The 22,211-nt window shown below is 43.1% G+C and overlaps 1 protein-coding gene across 2 annotated transcripts; it reads left to right on the top strand.

Moving 5' to 3' along the window:
• The first annotated feature begins 38 nt into the window (after positions 1–38).
• On the top strand, positions 39–20,722 carry PKD2 (polycystin 2, transient receptor potential cation channel). Of its 2 annotated transcripts, none has more exons than XM_040065097.2 (15): positions 39–252; positions 5,221–5,334; positions 7,461–7,594; positions 7,928–8,178; positions 8,467–8,691; positions 9,231–9,459; positions 10,937–11,107; positions 11,520–11,701; positions 12,658–12,778; positions 14,655–14,753; positions 15,078–15,199; positions 15,769–15,886; positions 16,151–16,314; positions 17,108–17,255; positions 17,988–20,722. In XM_040065097.2, the coding sequence occupies exons 1-15, from the start codon at positions 54–56 to the stop codon at positions 18,222–18,224; spliced, it is 2,514 nt and encodes an 837-aa protein (XP_039921031.1). In that variant the 5' UTR covers positions 39–53; the 3' UTR covers positions 18,225–20,722. The 2 variants fall into 2 exon arrangements, with proteins under 2 accessions (XP_039921031.1, XP_039921030.1); XM_040065096.1 differs by having other exon boundaries at positions 181–252; positions 16,154–16,314.
• The last annotated feature ends 1,489 nt before the right edge of the window (positions 20,723–22,211 follow it).

Here is a 22,211-nt window from a genome sequence, read left to right as displayed (position 1 = left end):
TCGAGCCCGAGGAGGACGCGGCGGCGGCGGCGGCGGCGGGGCCGGTGCTGGAGATGGACGTGGAGTGGGGCAGCAGAGCCGCCTCGTCGCTGGGCAGCGGCGCGGGGGCCGCGGCGGGCGGCGGGCGGCGGGCGCGGCGGGGCCCCGCGGGGCACGGCGGGGCCGAGGGGCCGGGCCGCCTCCCGGGGCCGCCCGACGGAGCCGCGCCCCGCAGAGCGGCCTGGGCCAAGCGCCTGGCGCGGAGACTGCGAGGTGAGACATCTACGGCTCCCCGGGCGCCGGTGCCGCTTCCTCCGCGCTGTGGAGTTGGTTGTAGCCTCTCCTCTGTAGCTGCCTGTAGTCCTTCTACTCTGCCCCCGTCCTTTGCCGTCCGTCCTTGCCTGTGTCTTTGTGTCCCCGTGTCTTCGTGCACATCCATCTTCCGACCCCCGTCCCGGTTATGTCCCCCAGCACCTCGCTCCTTTCCCCACCTCTCTGCCTCCCAGGTCTTTCTCCTGGCTGCTTCCCGTGTAAGACACTCCCGCGTAGGGGATGTTTAGGTTGGACATCAGGAGGAATTTGTTCATAGAAGAGATGACATTGGAATGGACTGCCCAGGGAGGTGGTGGAGTCACTGTCTCCGGAGGTGTTAAAGGAAAGACTGGATGCAGTACCCGGTGCCGTGGTCAAGTCAACATGGTGATGTTGGGTCATAGGTTGGACGTGATGGCCTCCAGAGGTCTTTTCCAGTCTTGGATTTCTGACCCAGCACCAGGTCTTTGGGGAGGTGAAGCAGAATTCTTGTGCTGCTGTCTTTCTCAGCATCCCCCATTCTGTAGAAGGGTGGTTAGGATGGTGTGGGATACTTGGGGTGGGTAGCTGGGAGGGTGTTTGAATCACTTTTTCTTTTCCGCAGTATCGTGCAGTGCCTTGGTGCTGCCCTTGGCAGTCAAGAGCTGCCTGTTGTCACACAGCTGGTGACCAGGGACGGAGCTGGAAGCAAAACTGGGCACACATCAAGTGAATATTTGGGGTGTCGTTCAAAGCTTACTGCATTTAACTCCCTACTGAGCTGGCCTTGTACAGGGTTGATTTGACAGCAGCAGAGAGAATGCTGGATGGGGAGCGCTTTGGATATGTGGGAGCACATTGAAAAACCCTTCTTTCTTTTCAGAGGAGCTCAACATGTCAGCTTCAAACTGCAAGGGTTTTAAACAGAGCTTTGGTTTAAGTGTCAGGCAAAATCTTTATAGTTATACAGCTGCAGAAAAAGCCAACTGTATTTAGAAAATCAAGATTCTTCTTCTGAAATGTGGATTTTCTGAAGTGGTAGATGGTATTGTTACTGGCTGCCACGGCATCAGTGGAACTATCAAAACAAACTTGACTTTAAGCAAGGATTTGTACCTTCTCTGGTTTGCATGTGCATTCAAAGATTTTTTTGCTATAATGATTTCTGTGGCTTCAGATGTATTGCATCAAAATAAATCCCTCTTGAACATTGCAATGTCTTAGTGGTATGCAAGTCAGACTTACAGAGATTATGGAATAGAGAATATTTTATTTTTAGCAAATTTTATTGGGACCGTGTTCAATAACCCAAGTCACTTCATACCAGAATAACGAGGAAAAACAGTAATAATTGCGTTGTGCATGGATTGGCACTGCTCTGTTTGGAGTCTCCAGTGGTGCATTTGCTTTAGCCTGTTGCTGAGGTATGTGATTGCCTGGAAAAAAGAGCTGCTTCACAGGGAGAAAGCTAAGTCCTTTTATAAAAGCTTTTATCTAAGTTCAGATGCCCCCTTCATCTAAGTTGTTGCCAAGAAGGAGCCTCCTGTGTATGTTTTTAACTGTGGTGAAAACCAGCAGTGTTTGTACATGAGGCGAGTGTGAGAGCGACTCAGCAGTGACCTGGCACGTGTCGCTCCTGTTCCATCTCTGTCATGACGTGTGCAGTAACTCTCAAATCAGTTTCTGTGGATTCCTCCTACAGGCAAGGGTAGCTAAAGTTACTGTGGTCGACAGATCCTTCTCTGGCTCTTTGATGAGAGTGTTGCCATAAATTCCTGGGCTCAGTAAATGTCTGGGTGAGACTTGGGTGCTGTGGAAGTGCTGCAGGGCGCTGTACTTGCTGTGGAATAGGCAGCACCTACTCTGAAGGATGGCTGATTGCAAGTCTGACATGATCACAGGGCACTTGAAGGATAACTGAGGGTTTACTAATGGAAAGACTATTCCACAGTTCTCTTGATGTTCCATGGATATCCATGAGGATCTTTGAAGACTAGGAAATCGTGCATTCAGTTTTATTTCAAAGACTGCAGGAAACTTGGCATAGATTTATTTGATGAAATTCCATCTAACTAGACAGAATTCACCAGGAGGGAATAATCCTTTGGATATCACCAGTGACAGTGTCACCATGCCAAAAAAGGTGCCCCTCAGTATGGAAGGACGTTCAGTGACAGCTTGCACTTTACTTGGTGTGAGTTATGAAAGAAACATGCAGAGAGGATTTGAAGTATTGGGATTTTGGTAATTGCAACTGTTGGGGAAACTGTAACAGGAATTACTAAGTGAATAGAAAGTCAGCTCTTTCAGACTATCAGTATTTTAGGTTCTTCTTTAAGTGAATTCTGTTCAGATTCTAACATGAGTGTCTGTGGAGTGCCTTTAGGTCCTCTAGTTTTACAGACCTCTTCAGCAAATATCCCAGATGCTGGGAGGAGAAGAGGGACTGACTATTCTACTCTGTTAAGGAGAAGTTACCAGAAGCTTTGATGGGTAGGAACAAGGTGTGTTTCCAGAGGCAGCCTGGAAAGGTAATCCTGCCCTGTAGAGCTGTTCTTGGTCACCCAGTCCTCATGTGTCATCATTGGTGTGTGCTGGGCATTTTTTGAAAGTTAGTTATTGTTAAATGAAGGTACGAAATCCCTTCCAAGTCACTCATTAATTGTTACTTTCATGAAGACTGCTGCATACAGAATGAGTGTGAGCACTGTTAGCTGCAGATTTATTTGATGAAGGTACACAGATTCCGTCAAAAAGTTGATGAATAGCAAATGTGTATAAGGAAACAAAACAGTTTTGTTGCTTGCAGCAGATGTCAAATCCAGCACTGCTTGCCTCTGCTATGTTTGCTGCATCTAAATCAATATTCTAATAAGGAAACAGGAGATAACATTTGTATGTTGCAAACATGTATCAGCTAATGAAAGCTCTGAGCTAGCTGATGGGCACATTCATTTTTTGTTTAGCACAACGATCATTGCATGATCCCTGGTGCTGTTTGGTTGGGTTTTTTTCTTTGCTTTAACTTTCTGTTCTTTGCTGACTTGACTCCTAACAAGAGTCTAATATGACAGAGTTTGAGTTTGGAAGCTTTCTGCTTCTGCTCACCACATTTCTTATTGGTGAGTAATGTGCTGACAGCCGGGACTTGGCTTTCTCGCCAGCTTAGCTCACTGGCTTTTCCAGCCTTTTCTTCCTCTCTTCCATAATGTTTTCCTGCCTTTATTATGAGGGTTGCTAGTGCAACGTAGTGTTGTGCTAGAGGCTGAATTTGTTGAGTTATTATTATTAATGACTCTGTAAATGTTCTTGGGTTTGTGTTTTTGTCTTCAAGAATGACCTAATGGGGAGGATTTGGCGTTCAGCGTAGTAAAGTTGCCGTCTTTATCTGCACATTTTCAAACTTGGCCTTAAGGAACAGCTGTGGAAATGCTCTCTTTTTTGGGGGCTGACACTAGGGAAGGCCCTAAGTTACTAATTAAGCCATGTGAACAGAGATTAATGTTAAAACTGTTAGTGCTTGCTGCGCCTGTGAAAGAGAAGTTTCCACATTTATGTCACAACTTAAAAATGTGGTAGCTGAAAGGCTTCAAGAAACATCTAACACATAAATTTTTTTTCTCATTTATTCAGGTAGAGGGAAGATCTTCCTTATTCCCATCTCTGTTAGCAAACAAAGGTCTGCAGCAGGCAGCCTAGCCCTTTGTCTTAGTCTTTCAGCAGTGGTTGCAGATTGACTGAACTCATGCTTTGTTGTCAGCTTTATAATGTGTTTTGGCTTTCCCTTGTTACTGTTCCATTTCAAATTACTGTGGTATGTTTGATGGATCCAAGGTTTTTTCCTAGGGAGTTTGAGGTTACTACATTTCCATCTACTGAGAGTGTAAAGGGTGTTGTGAAAGGTTGGCTGTTTAAAACACCTGAAAAGGATGGAAGTTTACTGCAGTTCTGTAGGAGTGAATTTTTAGTTTTAAATGCTTTTTTGGTTACCAGAAACTAAGGTCAAATGCCTTGCTTTGGGTTTAAATGAGAAGCTCCATGAAGGGAACAGTCTGAGCATCAGCAGCTGTTCCCAGCTTTTTTTTCTGTTCTGTACTAGGCATGGGAAATAAGGATTGTAGTTGCTAACTGCATTGCGTTTCAAGGTAGTTGTTCCTTTTAGAGACTGCATTTAAAAGATCCTTTTCTGTTACCCATTCAGAAGGGATCACCAAAGTTCAATAGCTTCTCTCCCTGTCTTTTTGGGAATGTCAGGCATTATAAGAAGTGAGGAAGAGGCAGAAACAGTTCAGCTGATGCAGTTGCTCAAGTTGACACCCAGACTGGACAGCAGTTGCTCATTTAAGCTGCTGCTGCTGCTGTTTAATCAATAACTTTTTGTTGTGCAGGGAAAGAAACCATCCAGAAGTGCTCACCAACATCCCTGCTGAGTTTCTTGCCCATCTGGGAGGGGAAGGTTGTGATTTGGTGCTTTAAAAATATGTTTGACTCAAGTATCTTCCTTTCATGTAGAAAGTTAAGACTGCTCCTGAAGGCTCAGTAATGAATGTGCATTTTCATTCATCGAACTGATTTTCATGTGTAAGAGAAAAAACACCAAAGCACTGCACTTCCCTTTCTTGTAGGACGGCTGCCTGTGCATGTCTCTGTATCCTTGGATCTGTTTTTATACCATGGGGTTCTGAGTGACAGCTTTTCCACAGATTCTGGTAGGGTTCTGCTGAGCTGTTCCTGAATTATTATGGTGTCTCATTGATAGTTGATACTGCCTCAGGCCCCATTCTGTCTCCCAACAAAGCTCCTCTTGCTTTAACTTACATCAGTTTAAAATCCATGGAAGAACCTGCAGCAATGACAAAGGTTAAGCCTTCAACACCACTTACTCTGTCCCTCGTGCACCTGCACCAGACATCTGTGCACATCATGATATGTATCTTTTCTCCTTTTAAGGTCTGTGGGGGACGAGACTCATGGAAGAGAGCAACACCAGCAGAGAGCGGTACCTGAGAAGTGTTTTACGGGAGCTGGTCACGTACATGGTTTTCCTCGTGGTCCTGTGTGTCCGTAAGTACTGCTCAGCACCTGGGCATCCCGTTCTGTGCCGCCTGCTCGCTGTGATTCCAGAGGGAGGGCTGTTTGATGTGGGAGAAGAATCAACAGGCAGGTGTCCAGGCAAATGCTTGGAATCAAATATTTCTCTTTTTTTACTGCATGTGCGCTGTTGCTTGAGACTGAAAATACTGCAGCTTTCTGCATCTTACCAAGTTGAGAATCTTTAGGCAGCACGATAATATACTTGTTCTTTGGTTTTGGAGAGCTTTTTTTTTAATTATTGTAGTATTGCATTGCAGTGTAATACTTCTGCTGCACTTTCTGAAATCACTGAGCAGAAATGGCAAAGAGGAGGAGTCAGTCCTTTAGGACAAATAATTGAACTAAATCACCGCATTTGAAGTTCTTCAGCAAGGTTATGTACAGATCACAGCTGGGGACTTCTGTGCTTTGTGCCATTTGTTGTCTAGATACCATGTGAAGTATCATAACATTAAAGAAGGCAGAACAGAGTAACATTCAGTTCACAATGCAAGAAGCAACTTCTTGTGGAGTTACAAAATATCTGTTGTATTTGTTTGCTGGGGAGAGAACCAACAAAATGTGTACATTAAGTTAGTGTATCTTTAGAAAGCCAGTATGTTTCAAGTCTCCAGTTTTTAGTGCGGGCAGTTCTGCCCTAAAGGGCTGAACTGTTGGTGACGCTTGAGTTGCCATTTATGATCTGTCATAGTACAACAAGGTGATGTTTAAATTCTTGTGAGGGGGAATCTCTGAGTGAAAAACCTAAGGCAAAACCAAAAATTGGTAGACTGTCTCTGACAGCAAGTCTGCTCTGCTTAAATGTAGCAGAATTACTAAAAAGCCCAAATTTTATACCATTGACACAACTCTTTTGGTGTTGTACTGCAGGCGTGTTTATCTATTAAATATCATGGGGTTTTTTCCCTTCCTGAGTCATTTAAGAAAGCTTGGAGCAGGTTTATGAGCAAAGCAGTGCAAGGTTGCTTGTGGCTGGCACGCTGTACCACCAGGAGAAGTGTAGCCCTGAGGGACCTGCCTTAAAGTGAAATTTGTTTCGGCAGGAGAAGTTTGACTCTTAACAGGATGTTAACTATTTGTTTTGCTACAGTAAAAAAAGATTTTTGCTAACAAAGTAAAGGAAAAATGTAGTGTGTTAAAAATCTAGGGACATTGCTAACTCATTAGTTAACTCATCCTTTTTATTTTTCACCTAAGCAACAACTGTGGGTCAGTCTGGTCTGTGGCTTGGCATGCCTTAGGAGAGTGGTTCCCAGAGCAGGCTAAATGCTGTGGGCGTTTCTTGTTCTCTTGTGGTTTGGAGAGAACACACGTTTAGAGAGGATCCAGGTATTGCACAGTCATGTGGTACCTTCCATGTGCCCAGCAGAAGTCTATTAAAAGTAGTTCTTGCTCCCCTGTTGTTAAGGGAAACAAAAAATTTATAAATGTTGTAAAATCACCAAACCTGACAGTGATTGTTCAGTGTAAGCCTGATCTTTCAGACTCCTCAGAGTTTTAGCCATGGAGTGTATTTACAGGTGGCAACAGTGCCCATGCCAGAGACTATTTCTTCAATCCATCTTGGTTTTGTACATCATTTTATCATTTATGCTCTGTGGCCCTCAGCCCTATCTTTGGCCCTGTGTGAGGAAAAGGAATAACACAGTCATTTATTTTCTGCGGGGATTTTCTCTTAAAGGCACTGCACATCTGTGCTGGAGGTTCATTGCCTAATCCAAGTCATTCCCAAGCCACCTGAAAAGGCATCACCTGCCTCTCTTCAGGCTGCTGAATTGTGCCTTTGTTTCCCTCGAGGTTAACTTTGGCAGAAGCACTGATAACAGAATGAGGTGTGGGAAGGAGAAGAGAGCATTCTAAATTGATTGGTCAGTCTGCCTTCACTGCTTTTTTGTACTTTAATCACAGTTCATAGATAAATGCGGCTTGGTTTGGGTTTTGTTTCGGAGCTTAGTAGTTCCACTGCAAAATCTGTACAAATACAACCTGATATATTCAAAACAAATGAAGTTGGTGGCGGGTTTTTTGGGTTTTTTTGGTTTTTTTTCTCTTTCCTTCATTCCTTTATCTCTCACTCCTTACCAAATCTTCTGCAGTGACTTATGGGACAGTGAGTTCCAGTATGTACTATTATACAAGGGTTATGTCACAGCTCTTCCTGGAAACACCTGTGTCGAAAACGGAGAGAACTGATTTCAAAACTTTGTCCACAATGGATGACTTCTGGAAGGTAATCTAAACCCAAGTTTTTGTATCTCTGTTGCTCTGGTTCACAGGTTCTGTCATGAACCATAAATTTAACCTAATGTTTTCAGGCTTGTGCATGAAGATCTATGTGCACACTGTCAAAGCTATGGAACAAAGTAGGCCTTTAGTATGTGAAAATCTAGAACTCAAATAATGTTGGCGGGGCAAGTTTGTGGGATGTCTTTGGAGGGCAGGTAATAGTAAAGAGGTTTATGTCAGAAAAATTATTAACTGCAATTCTAACACTTCTGTGGGATGAAAATCTACAAAGGCAGCACTGGCAACATGCAAACTAAAATTCTGTCATCCTCCCCAGTTCACGGAGGGCCCTTTGCTGGATGGTCTTTACTGGGAGATGTGGTACAACAACAAAACCACGGCAGAAAACAAAAGCTTCATTTATTACGAGAACCTGCTCCTAGGGGTGCCTCGCATTCGGCAGCTGAAAGTCAGGAACGGTTCGTGCTCCATACCTGAAGATTTAAAGGATGAGATCAAGGACTGCTATGATGTCTACTCTGTAGCTAACGAGGACACTGCTCCTTTCGGACTCCGCAATGGAACTGCGTACGTAGCATTCCCGTAGATACATACTCCTTTGTTATACGCTTGTGGCCCATCTTTCCATCTTAATTTTAGGGTGTTAGTCAGAGGAGCTTTGTAACTTCTTTCTCAGGGGTTACATCAAAACTTTGTGGCAAAACTCTGTAGCATAAAACTTTGGTTTATGCCTTGTATTAAAGCATATTTAAGTAACTAATACACGTTTTTTGGTCAGGTTTTGTTGCTGTGTGTTTTGTTAGTTGTAAGTTGAAGTTGGAAAGACCAGTGTGCTCTCTTTCCCTTCTGGACTAGCTGGACCTACACCAATGAGAAGGATTTGAATGGGAGCAGCCACTGGGGCTTGATTGCCACGTACAGCGGGGCTGGTTATTACCAAGACCTCTCGAGGACCAGAGAAGTGACAGCTCTGCAGATTGCGAGCCTGAAGAAGAACCTGTGGCTGGACAGAGGGACCAGAGCAGCCTTCATTGATTTCTCTGTGTACAATGCCAACATCAACCTATTCTGCGTGGTCAGGTATGAACAGAACCACGGCACCTTCAGTTGCACAGTGTGGGTTGTAGACCTGGGGTTTTCTTGGGATGGCTTTGTTTTGGCGACATAAGTGTGTGTTTTGTGTAAAGAGGACAGAAAACTGAGGTGCCATGCCTCCCTGTCACAGAAGTGAGACTCCTCATGGAGTCTGTCCTGGCTTTCCTGGTGCCACAACGCCTTGGGTGCAGTTTGCAGGAGACCTCTCTAGAGAGTTGGCTTATTCAAGTTAATACATGGGTATAGAGCATCAGCCTTTGGTTTAGACAGCATGAAACAGGCACAGGTGAAAACAAATCTTTCTGTCTCTGTTTCCTCACTATTCGTGAAAGGCTTTGCGTTTTAGTCAAAATTGAGTGTGGTCACGTTTACAGCTTTTGTGTGGTGGCTTCTCTGAATCATATGTGGGTTTGTATCTATTGTTTAGATAATTATACAAATAAACCCAAGTGTCTTCTAGTAGTGCTTTTCACCAGTTCTGGTTAAATTAAATTCTTTTTTTCTTCGTCTTTTTTAAAATGCAGGTTGCTAGTGGAGTTTCCAGCCACTGGAGGCCTGGTTACATCTTGGCAGTTTCAGCCTGTGAGGCTGATTCATTACATCTCCACTTTTGATTTTTTCCTGGCAGCCTGTGAAATGTCCTTCTGTCTTTTTGTTCTGTATTATATGGTGGAAGAAGTCCTAGAAATTCGCATTCATAGGCTGCGCTACTTCAGAAGTCTCTGGAATTGCCTTGACATCCTTATCATTGTGGTAAGTAACTTTTGGAATCAGGCTAAAGTTGCTTTCTAAAGTGCACTTTGTGGGAGACACGAATTACTCGGTGTTCCTATTGTGGTTTTAAGGTGTAGGACCATCATTAGGATGGGTAATTACAGACTATTAGGCTATTCAGTCTGGATGTGACAATTTTAGTCTGTGTCGCAATGTTGGTGTGTTTTGCAAAGTTGGTTGTTCTGTCTCCAGTGGTTTCAGCCTGCTGCAAAGTGAGAGTATTTGTCCATCATGCTTTTCCCGCAGTTTTTGTTTATGCAGACTTAGCTTTTGTTGGAGGTGTCAAACTTGCCCTCTCTTCTACATATCTGGTACAGACTGTTGCACTGGCTTTCAAGTAAGAAAATCATCTGCTTTAGAGAAGCTATTTGCATTTCAAGGAATGGGACTGGGATTTGAATCTGTTTGCGAGGAACCACAAGGAGATTTATCACGGTATTAAATACTCACCAGCTAATACCAAGTTTGAAGAAGTGCCTCAGAGCTGTAGAGTGCTAGCAGCTGTCTAGGTTAAGTGGACAGTGTTGCACATCAGTAATCTTAGTGCATCAGAAAATATGAGCGTTGGATATAAAGCTGCATAATATCATTCTCTCTGGACTCAGATCAAGCTGTGCTTACCGAAAGTATACAAAGCCAGAAATGCTGAAACAGTTCCAGTCCCACACTTGTTTCATATCTTCAGGCTTGGATGAATCAAAGGTTTCAAATCTTGAAGCCAGTATTTGTAATCCAGGGAAATCATATTTGCATCACAGTACTTTGTAAATGAAGGGCTGCTTAGGAGGATGTTTACATGAACTCTGTGCTGTTTTTCACACTTAATGGTTTGGCAGGGACAAGATGCTTTGCTGTTACAGTCAGTGAAGGGTATTCAAATGTGAGTGTAAAATTCTGTTCACAGAAGAGGTCAGAATTCTGTGTTTACGCCTTGCCTGAGAGGCATTGTTTAAATGTAGGATTATGTACTTATGACTCTATATGTGGTGTTCACTTACAGTGAAGAACAGCACATTTGCAGAAGTCAAAGCAAGAAACCTCTGTGGTAAAACTGCAGCTTCTCTGTTGTTGCTTGTTCAGGGCAATACTGCCCAGTCTGTGCTCTGGAGAAACTGCAGTAGCTTTTTGGCAACTGCTGTCTTTCTGCTCTGTGTTCTTTTTCACCTTTGTCTGTTTCAGTTGTCATATTCCCTTCCTTATATCCTCTTCTCTGTGACAGCATCACTTCTCTAATCCTGCTAGGTGTCACTGTCGTCTTGTTCTTCACCTGTGGCGAGGAAATGACTTCTAAATCTTACTCCCAGACTATTAGTCTGTAGTCCAGGACTACAGTGGTTTTACTGTGAAATGCATGAGGTTCCTCATATCTTAACTTTATCTGACATAAATGTCTCAATCAAGTTGTTATAAAACCCTAGTCACCTTTTGTAAATTTGTGTGTCTCTTCTGTCCTCAGCTGTCTGTGGTAGCTATAGGCATTAGCATCTATAGGACATCAACTGTTGATGTGCTCCTCAAGAAGCTGCTGGAAGATCAGAACTCATTCCCCAATTTTGAACCCTTGGCATACTGGCAAATGCAGTTCAACAACATTGCTGCAGTCACTGTGTTTTTTGTCTGGATTAAGGTAATTCCAAGACACATCCTTTTTGTAACATTAGAATGTAAGCAGTATTCTGAGTTTCATGAGACACATTATTTGAGTTTTGCTCATGTTTCTCTCAAAGTCAGTCACGTGAGAAAGTCAGAAATGTTGTAACTTCTTGCAGATGAAAAGCAAAGTTGTAATTTGCCACAGGTTTAGTCAGCTCTTGTTTAGGTTTAGAAGCTGTAGTCAGTGCTTGTGTTTTATCAGCAGACATGTTCAGAAACATTTTTATTATTCCTCAGTGGATAAGTCAGTAATTCTTACTGGGTACTGCTTTGTCTCCAGTCATGTTCAGTAAGACATCTCATGTAAAAAAGTGGAGAGCAATTATGTTAAGTAATTGTCTTCCATGTCTTTTCAGCTTTTTTCTTTTCTCTTTTTCTTTTAACAGCTTTTCAAATTTGTCAACTTCAACAGAACGATGAGCCAGTTATCCACCACGATGTCTCGCTGCGTCAAAGACGTCGTTGGCTTTGCCATTATGTTTTTTATTATCTTCTTAGCATATGCTCAGTTGGCCTATCTTGTCTTTGGCACTCAAATTGATGACTTCAGCACTTTCCAGGACTGCATGTAAGTACAGGTGTAAGAAATGCAAGGAAGATTTTGGAGCATTGGTGAATCGGTTGCTTTCTCAGAGGCAAATCCTGTGGCATCCATCTAAGTGGGTAAACTGCAAGCACACTGCTGTTGATACAACCTGGTAGCAAACACATTTTTATAACATTTTTATCTCAGTGTTATTGCTGTGAGATTAAATTGTCAGAGCAGTGAGCTAAAAATGACAGGGTGGGTGTGATATTATTTTTACAGCAGTTGGTTACATTCCTAGACAGAGCAGTGACTGCATGTTCAGTGGTTAAATGCTTACTGAAATTTGGATGCATCATAAGGCTGTGCTCCTGATAGTGTTCACAGTTGCTTGACTCAGAGTCCATCTTAGCCAAACATAAAATTTATAAGCATCTGGAATCCAGGAGAGAGAGAGAGGACTTAATATAAGATTTCTAATCAATTTTTCCTTGGTTGATTTCAATGTAACCTGATTGTAATTGAGGCAATTAACAAGTTGTTCAGTCACTGATTTCCCCTGCTCCCTTACACTGGGGCAGTGTTACAAAGAGTTTCGTGCAGAGAAGTGAAGGAACTGGAAATACGCTGATGGTGCTGTAAATGGCCAAGCTTCTTCCAGTTTGGAGGGAGAGGGTCGAGGTTTTTGTGTGTGAGAGAGAAATGGGAGTCTCAGAGCTTCACAGTGGTAATTGTTAGTTTGCTCTGCTTCCTGTTGTGACCAAAAGGGAGAAGTAACCACCGTGGTTTTGTTCTGTGTGTGGCACCTGACTGTGAGTTTGGTTATGCCTATAGATGTGCTTGATTAATTGTTTTTGCAGTCCCTGATAAAAATGTTACAACAGCGCAGACCTCTCTGCAGCCCATCAGTCACACTGCTAGAATAAAACAGTTTGAGAGTCCTTACACAGCTCCAGTAATATTTTCTTCAACTCCTGGATGTGTTTTGTTTTTTTAAGATTTACTCAATTCCGCATCATTTTGGGAGACTTCAACTTCACAGAGGTTGAAGAAGCTAATCGAATTTTGGGACCCATTTATTTCACTACATTTGTGTTCTTTATGTTCTTCATTCTTTTGGTATGTACGCTTTGTTTATGTGGGGTGGGTCAGTGGCTGTTTTTGCATCACTTGTCCTTTGATTCTTCCTGCTACTTTTGGGGCTTTTTCTGATAGTGGTGAGTGTATGGCTCGTGAAGGGACCTGACTGCTACATGACTGGTCACTGCACTCTTTCCTTTTTTCCCTCATTTAAAATTGATTTGCATTGTGATGTTTGTTGTCATTCTCATGTAGTGCTCCACATTGTGATTTTTAAATTTATTATTATTATTAATTTTATTTCTAAAACTTGAATAGTGGCTGGTTGGCGTACACAGCAAGGCTGTCTCTTTTGGTGAAAAGTAGCTGTACTGTTCCGTGCAGTTTCTTGGTAGATAAAGTGCTCTAATGTGTGGCTGGCTGTGTTTACAACAGCCTTGCTCTTGCGTGCCACACACAGCTTTGCCTGCTGCAAGAGCGTAGTTCTGGAGCAGTCCTGTATCATCATAATTTTTAATGTTATTTAATGACCCTTATACTTAGTGCAGCTTTTTATTACTGTTTGAGGTGAGGGGGAATGGCATTCAGATTTTATTTGTGGGAAAAGACTTCATCTTGGAAGTTCACTAGTAAGGAAGCAGAGAATTTTAAGTGCTTTGTGAGAAATTTAAGTGTTTGGTGAGATGATGGACCGGGATTCAATGGGAAAATAACGTATGTGCCGCTGCGTGCCAAAGGTTCACATAAAGCAGGTTTCCTATTTGCTTTGTAGCACCTCAGACATTCCAGAGGAACAGTCTGGTGTCCAGCAAGGGAAAGAAATATCTTTTTTCTAAGGGGCAACAGAAAAGCACTGGAAGGTGGAGTCAGAGCAGGTTATCCAAAATACTCACTGTAATTTGTGTGTTTTTAATATCTGTACAGCTAAACTCTCGTTTAGCCTGAATGAAATGTTGATGCAAGTCCCTTGAGACCAGTTGGAGACCTGGATATTAGTTAGGGAAGATGGGCAGAAAGCACCAACTCCTAAAGTTGGTCAAAATAACAGCAAAAAATAGCACAACAGGGAGTTGTTATCTCTTAGTTCTCTGGTGTTGGGCACGAATGCATAAAGATACAGCACTGAAAGATTGTTCCAAAGCACGTTTCTTAAATCCATGAGGAAACAGAGGATAACGCTGCCTTTCTACATTGAACATGCCAGTAAATTTAGTAACTCTTTGAATGTGAACATGCAATTCACAATTCAGTCACATTTACTCCATGCCCAGCAGGAATCTTTCAGTAATGACAGCGTGGTTTGATTAAGTTACATGCTTGACACAGGTTAGTGAGACCAATATCTTCTCCTTCCTCTGAACAAGAAAAAGCTCCTTACAGAGTTGATGCCATAAATTCCAAGTGCCTGATTTTAAGCTTTTTGATTTCATCTTTAGTTTGAAATGCAGGCAGAGCTGTAACTAGGTAAGAACCTTTTGTTTGTGCTGGTTATTGCAGGGTGAATAGTTAACTTGATTCCTCAGGCATTTTTGTTGCCAGCTGTGTTGCCTGAATTAATTCACAGCTGTTTTACACATTACCTGTGCAATTTTGGCCTTGCAGGGTTTACTGCCACTGCTGTGTGTAGCTGTGAACCCTCTCTGGAAAGTAGTTCTCCAGTTCTGTTAATAACCAGTGATGTTGATTAAAATTTGCTATACTGCCGCGCATCATATTTCAATATCAAGCTCTGGATTGATATTGAAATATGATAACTGACTCTGGATATCAGTTTCTTTTCAAACAGACCACCACTTTCTTCTGGCCTTTTAAAAGAAAATTCATGTAAGGTCTGCACAAGAATATCATAGAAGCAGTAGGGCTCAGTCTTGTTGAAATTTGAAATTTCAGCATTTTTGTTTTTTCTTATGAACAGAACATGTTTTTGGCCATTATCAATGATACCTACTCTGAAGTCAAATCAGATATGGCACAACAGAGGGCGGAAATGGAATTGTCTGACCTTATCAGGAAGGTAAATGTAATGCTTGGTTTGTTTGACATCTTGTTCCTCACATCCGAACTTACTTCATAAAATACTATATAAACTGTACAAAGTAAAGCTGGCAGCAGCTGGTGACAGTACACATCTCAGCTAAAATAAATAAATCTGAGCTGAGTGCAAATGAAATGAGTGAAAACTTCCCATCACAGTGTGTTTCAGTCATCTGAGACTTTGCCTTGAATGATCACACTGAACACACTGAATGAGATTGTGCAGTAGCTGATTTCTGTAGTCAATAAAGTTGTTAGAAGTCTCGTTTCACGAGAAACAACAAAGTTTCACTTTCTCTTTTAGGGCTACAACAAAGCCATGATCAAACTTAAATTGAAGAAAACTACTGTTGATGACATTTCAGAAAGTCTGAGACAAGGTGGGGGGAAACTCAATTTTGATGAACTCCGGCAGGATCTCAAAGGGTAAGGGAGTTGTTACTTCTCCCCTCGAACAGGATCCCCAGGGACAAGTGATGTTAACTCTTTGATGGGATTTTCCTCTAGCAGAAGTACACTAATGTGGGTGAAGACACACACCAGAGCGTTTTTCTCTGCACTATGGCTGGTGTTGGCATCCCACACCACAGAAAGGTTTTGGAACTCTGGGGCCCAGCCTCCTTGAATTTCTGCCTTTTGGGGAGAAAAACACAGAAATCTCTGAGAAGGCAGAGACCTAAGGCCTTTGAGGAAATGGTGATATTGCTGTCAGACCTCTGCAGGAGTTTGTGGACTGTCAGGGGTCCAAGGCACTGGTACAGATCAAGAAGGGAGTTGTGAAAGGGAAAGGTTCAATGTAGGGAAGATTGATGCTTTAACTAATGGAGGGTAAGGAGTGAGGGGTTTTTATCAGAGTCGTGAATTTATAGGCAATGCTGGGATGTCTTTGTCTTGAGGATGAAAGTCTGTCTGAAGTGAAGCATTTTCTAATACACAGAGTTCTTTCAGCATCCGAAAAATGGCAAGTAAAGGAACTGCTTTTACTGTCTTTTCAGGAAGGGGCACACAGATGCAGAGATTGAAGCCATATTTACCAAATATGATCAGGATGGGGACCAGGAATTGACAGAGCATGAGCATCAGCAGATGAGAGATGACCTGGAGAAAGAGAGGGTGAGCTCAGTGTTAGGAGTGGGATGCCACCAGCACTGTCTGCCAGTCTGCTTCCTGTGCTGGTTTCCTGCCTCAAAAGAACCCTCTTGTCTCCCTGCACTTTTGCTGTCATTCCTGGCTGCATGAACTGTAAAAAGGCACAGGGGAGCTGATAGAGGACAGGAGCTCTTTCACCTTGACACCACCATCCCCCCCTGTACAGGTGAAAGTTTTTACATCTCCTCTCTCTCTCTCTCTCTCTCTCTGGCTTGTGTTTTCTCAAAGGAGGATCTGGACCTGGATAGGAGCTCTCTGCCACGTCCTCTGAGCAGCCGCAGCTTCCCCCGGAGCTTGGATGACTCCGAGGAGGATGAGGATGAGGACAGTGGACACAGCTCCAGGAGGAGGGGCAGCAGCTCTAGTGGGGTTTCCTATGAAGAGTTCCAAGTGTAAGTTTATCTTTCTGAGTGGGACAAATCTACATGTTGGGTTTTGGTTGGTTTGGGTTTTTTTTTTTTCATTGTGGGTTTTCTTCTTTGGGTTATATAGTGTTAAGAATTTGATATTAATCAAATTATTCATAAAAGCAAGTGTTATGATTTTGTTGTGCATAAGTCACTACTTTTAGCAGCTTTCAAATAATATCTGAACTGGAAGTGCCTTAGAGAACCTCGTGGAAGTTGGTTAGAATATAGAAAATCAGAACAAATTTAAAAAAAAAACAGCAACAAAACCCCTGTCCTTAAAACCTCGTCATTGAAAAGTCAGAGAAAAGGGTCATGTTACAATAATGCCAGAAAAGACTTTTCTGGTTTTTCAAGTAGTAAACCTTTGAGTTTATTTTAGGTTCAGTCAGAACTTTAACAGTTGTTTTTAATAAGATTGAGTGACTTGTGAGTGTATTTTGTCTGAAGTGATAGATCTCCATATTAATTAACTACAGCAATACTAGCTGTGTAACTGGAATTGTGTAACTGGAACCAACAAATTCTCCTGATGATGCCCTAAGAGCAGTGAAAGCGGAGTGCAAGATTTTTGTTCCCCATCTGCTTTGCCCCTGTTTTACTTTCTTGCTCTGGTTTACCTTGTCCCTCCTGGACGATAGGGCCGGTTTGTGGGAAGTCAGAGGCGTGCTTGGATAACAGTGGTGTCTCATCCTTGTGTGCTCTGTGTGTTGACCTGCTAGAACGGTGCTGACTGGGCCATGTCCAAGTCACTGAAGCTCCCACTTGTTGCCCTCAGACTCATGAGGCGGGTGGATCGCATGGAGCATTCCATCGGCAGCATCGTCTCCAAGATCGACGCCGTTATCGTGAAGCTGGAAGCCATGGAGAGGGCCAAGCTCAAGAGGAGAGATGTGCTGGGAAGGCTGTTAGATGGAGTGACAGAGGTAAGAAACTCACTTTCTGGGGTCTGGTCACAACCTGCATGTCTTCCTTTCTGGTGCCACTTTGTCCTGCTGCCTGGCTTGGCAGGATTGAAGGGGCGGTGGTAAAGAGGAGGTGGGTGCTTTGGCAGTGGGTGAGTGATTTCAGCCTGGTGTTAGGAAAACATGAGATCTAAAACGTGAAGCTTTGGGGATTCAAGATTCAGATATGACAACACGTCTTACAGCAGGCCAGTGTCACCATTTAAACCTGTGATCTGGACAGCAGTGCTGACGTGTCTCCTCCATCCCTTGATGTCTGTTGGGATTAATACGATATTTTTTTGTGGACTAGTCTGTCAGAGTCTATGGAATCCAGCCCAGTCTGCTCTTCTTCTCCTTTGTCGCTTCTGGGCTATGTGTGGCAGCTGGGAGTAGGTCACTCCTGTCACCAGGGTTTCCTGACTTCTACTGCTTCCCCTTTCACTCTCTTCCCTGAGGGCCCTTTGGAAGTGGCCAGTGGGAGAAACGTGTTATTTCTGTAGATGCTGAAATCTCTCAGGTGGAATACAAGTTGTGCTTTCCTAGGTGGCAACTCGGGCATTTCATCCCTGGAAATTTGCTGTGGGAGCCGTTTCCCCATTAGCTTATGGAAGCGTCCAAGCGGTACAAGAATTTCCCGTGGTCGTGTAGGGTTTTGCCTGGACTGCAGTTGGGAAGCTGCGCTTCCAGCTGGGTGCCTTTTCACGTGTTTAGGATGAAAGGCTGGGCCGGGACAGCGAAATGCACCGGGAGCAGATGGAGCGGCTGGTGCGAGAGGAGCTGGAGCGCTGGGAGTCGGACGACACGGCCTCGCAGATGAGCCATCGGCTGGGAACGCCCCTGGGGCTGAGCGGCCAGCCTCGCTCCAGGAGCTCCCGGCCCTCTTCCTCCCAGTCGGACGGCGTCGAGGCGGGAGCAGCAAATGGGGGCAGCAACGTGCATGTAGCTTGAGCTTCGTAGGCGATCCCAAATGTTTCGGGTCGGTATTCAGCCAGCAATGGCCCAGCGCCCCCTCCGCGGCAGGAGGGGGCCGTTGGGATCAGACCGCCTTTCTCCACTGGTGGGGAGAAGCAAACCTTGGGTCCATAAATCAGCTTCAGGCCTGTGTGAGCCACGTGTAATGCCAGCAGTGAGAGTGTCACCCGTGGAATCAAAAACGCGGGAAGCGGAGTGGATGTCAGGCGGGACAAAATCTACCAGGACAGAAACCTGATTCCATAAAAATATCATTGGCAGCGCTTGCACGAGGGCAGCGAGCTTCAGACAAAATAAAGTGCAGTGGCTGGCGCACTAAAAGGCTACTAGCTTTCTGCTTCCTCTTGGAAAGTACGATTTTTAAAGGCTTTTAAAAGCAAATTTTAAAATAATATGGCATCAGTTTGTCTTATTATAACAGCTGACAGATAAAACGGCACTTTTTTTTTTTTTAAATACGAGTTTCTGCTTGTCTTGCTGAGTTATTCTTGGTATGCTAATATTTTACTTAATTTAAAATATTCGTTTTTTCCTGTTTTGAGAGGTGCATTTCCTTAAGCAGAAGAAAGTGCACTTGGTTTGTACGACTGTAAATTACCTAATTCTGTGGCAGAAACTGAATGCATTATGGCTAGCATTTCAGAAAAAATATTTGAGAACTGCCTCTTCACACCCAACTACCAATAATTTTCAGCTATGTTGCAAAGTCTCCATTTTTTAATGCTACGTTTTAATGATTTAAGTGTTCCTGGGGTAAACATTCCAGAGGTTCTTAGATAAATACAGCTACTTTACTAATAAAATACACTGTTTAAAAGCACACAAAATTGAGAAACACTGAAGTTTTCCTTGGGTGCAACAGGGAAGGGAGCAGAGAAGTTTCTGAAAGCTGGGAAGATTTGATCTCATGCCATGTGGAGTTCTAATCACATCTTAACTATGTGGTCTGTATTTAACATTTAACTGAGCTGCTTGTAAAATTATTAGGTACGTTTCTACATAGACTTTTCTGCTGAGGTGCAACACAGGATTCCTTTGGGAAGGTGTTTTTAATATAATCACTGATTTTTAGTATTTAATTCCCTCTGCTTTGTGTCACAGAAGCTTCGTTTTTGAAAGGACGTGCAACGCTGCTATTCTCTTGGTTTCCTCCAGAGAGAACCGGGGCAGTGTTTGGAGTTCTGCCTAGCAGTATGTTTCCATTTGTGGAGTGCTGGTTTAGGAGGGAGGCTGTCCATTCTGCCTTCTTTCCTGAAGATGGCAGTTGTCTGGTGTTTAAAGACTGAGAGCTGGTGAAAAAGAAAATGGAATAATCAATGGAAATAATCAACCACGTCTCAGCTGTTAGTAGGGTACATAGAGGAAAAAGGCCGGTTTAACGAAGTGTAAGTTGCATGTGTTGTGTTGGTGCCTTCTGTTTCAACAAGCAGTTGTTATCTCTTCATTCTTGTGGGAGTGCTGCTTAGGCAAAGCTTCCAGGTTCCATATATTCTTGCCTGGATGAGCAGTGGCTCAGAATGCCTTTCCTCTCACCAGGGAACTTGCTAAAACTAAATAGGATTCACGCCTTTCCAGTTTTAATTTCATGAGAGACCATACGCACAGAAACCTCATCAATGTAAGGTGGAAAAGGGGGAAATTCAGCATTGGAATTTCATAGCAGCTGTGTCTCGGGAACAGAACTGTGTAGGAGAACAGGTTGTGGTTCTTGTGTGGGTTATTTTGCCCTGTATTGGGAAGAAATCCATAGCCTTTCACAAGAGTCCTCATGACTCATTGCCAAAACAGTGCACAGCAGGTAGGGCATTTGTGGGGGATGAGGGCATTCAGATTAAGCTCTCTCTTGCCTTGATTGAAAGGTTTTACACCTCAGAAACCTTTCTGAGGAAAGCTTTTCAGTGTTGAACTGCATTTCTGACTGTAAACAACAGACCAAAAGGGAACACCAGCTGTACGCATGGCCAGCTGGTGCGCGAGGAAAACAGAAAACACGATACCAAAGCAAAGCCTTGTCTTTATATTCATTTCCAAAATGTGTCATTCAGAATGTAAATTCTGTCACTCAGTTCACCTTTCATTTGTACATATATGTTTGTTATGAAAATGTTTGCATTAAGAGTAGCTGTATTTGTTGGGGTGTATTTCTGTAGCGTGTCGTTACTTGATAACAAACTTCGTCTCGAAGTGCAAGAAGTTTCCACGGGGTGCCCCTGTGTGTTGACAGTGGGCCTTGCAGTAAGTGCATTGCCACTTGACAGATGTTACAAACATTTTATTGGTGCATTTTTCAGTTGTAGATTATAGTATTGTTGCTTATTACAAAGGTACAGTGTCTTGCATAGCGATGTACAGAGTTCGGTCTTATTAGGAAGCTGTTAATTATGCAAGTCTTCTACAATGATCAAGAATGTATTGATCTGTAAAACTGAGCACTTTACTTCCTAATAAACATTTTATGTAATCTACAAAGCAAACATTGTGCCTGCACTTGGTTTGTTGATAATGAAACATGAAGAACCCTCCATTTTATTTGTGGTACTTTTGTCTCACACCTTATTCTCAGGTTACGCAATAAAGAGAGTGGAGTGTGTAAATGAACACAGAGGACTGGGCTGATCACACTGCTTCATTGCCCAAACAGCCCTTTTTAAACACTTTATTTCAGATCTGTGTTTCTGCAAATGCACAGGTTTGCTTTCTGCTATCACAGGTAGCAGCTCCCACTGCTAAGAATTGTCTCTTCATTACTTGCTGTGTAATTAAATTCTTTCTTTCTTTTTTTTCCTTTTTTATTTTATTTTTTTTCCCTCTATTCCCCTTTCTTTTTTCCCTTGCTTCAGAAAAGAAGACTGCTCCTTTCAGGTTAAACCTGAGATTACCAGATTGTTCCAAAGTCTGAAGTAAGCACACTTCCGTACTGCCATCAGCTTTTCCTGGAGCTGAGTTGGATGCTGTCAGAGTTCCCCAGCTCCCCAGTTTCAGATGTCTGTGTGCAGAAAGATGCAGCCACGAGTAACCTTGTGCTGCAGAAAGGCAGAGCTGGCCAGCTCTGGAAAGAAATTTCCATTTCCCTCAGTGTTCCTGTGATGCCACAGCTGTGTAAAGAAGGCCAGCTGTGTCTCCTGGCTTAGTTATTTGAAAGAGTTAAGTGAAGAAACAGGTTTGACAGGGGCTTTAATTGTCTTAACTGGTTGTAGTTTCATGCCCAGCGAGAAGAGGAGGTAGATGTGGACTAGGAGAGGAAAAGCATTTATGTTCAGGAGATTTCGCCCCTTTTTTATGGCACAAGAAGATGAAAACAAGGTTTGTCTGACAGGAGAACTAATTTTGAAAAAGGAGGGGAATATTTAGGTTGAAAGAAGTTGTTCATATCTGTAAGAACCATAATCACAGATTACTTAGCAAATGGAAGTGTGTCACATGGAAGACCCAGAGGAGCAACTCCAGGAGTCTTTGTTGGCATTGCTGTTATTTACATTATGAGGTTATACTCTCTCCTCCTGCTCTGTACCTTTTGTGTAAAAAGACACATCTGAAAGCAAAGTGAGGGCTTGCACTTCCCTGAATGCTCAAGAGGCAGCAAGTTGATGCTTATAAAAATGGCATTTGCCAATTAATATGAGAAAACTGTTCACTTTTTTTTTTTTACTTTTCCAAATTATGATGTTCTCTTTAAGAAGACCATTTGTATAAAGTGTGCAGAAAACCTGGCACTGTAGCAAGGAATACTGAAATTTTTATATCCAGGAAATAAAAGTTTGAATACTTGTGCTGTTTATCAGCATCCCACAGAAAATTTGCAAACTGAACATGTGTAAGAGCAAACCCTTAACGGGGACCATTTGAGGACGTTTGACTCACCTTGGACTGGTGCTGGTGTGCATCCAGAAACAATCCCTGCCAGGTAACCTGCAGTGCCTGTCTGCAGCCATACACAGCAGGGCATTGCATCTTTGACTCTGT

The sequence above is a fragment of the Hirundo rustica genome, chromosome 5 (assembly GCF_015227805.2).
Source record: "Hirundo rustica isolate bHirRus1 chromosome 5, bHirRus1.pri.v3, whole genome shotgun sequence".
NCBI lineage: Eukaryota > Metazoa > Chordata > Aves > Passeriformes > Hirundinidae > Hirundo > Hirundo rustica.
This window is presented reverse-complemented; position numbering and strand designations above follow the sequence as displayed.

Bases quoted from the DNA above. Each gene is read 5' to 3' on its own strand.
- PKD2 (XM_040065097.2), top strand. From the start codon at position 54: ATGGACGTGGAGTGGGGCAGCAGAGCCGCCTCGTCGCTGGGCAGCGGC. The intron at 9,460-10,936 runs GTAAGTAACTTT...TTCTGTCCTCAG, and splicing joins TTGACATCCTTATCATTGTG to CTGTCTGTGGTAGCTATAGG. The intron at 17,256-17,987 runs GTAAGAAACTCA...TCACGTGTTTAG, and splicing joins TGTTAGATGGAGTGACAGAG to GATGAAAGGCTGGGCCGGGA.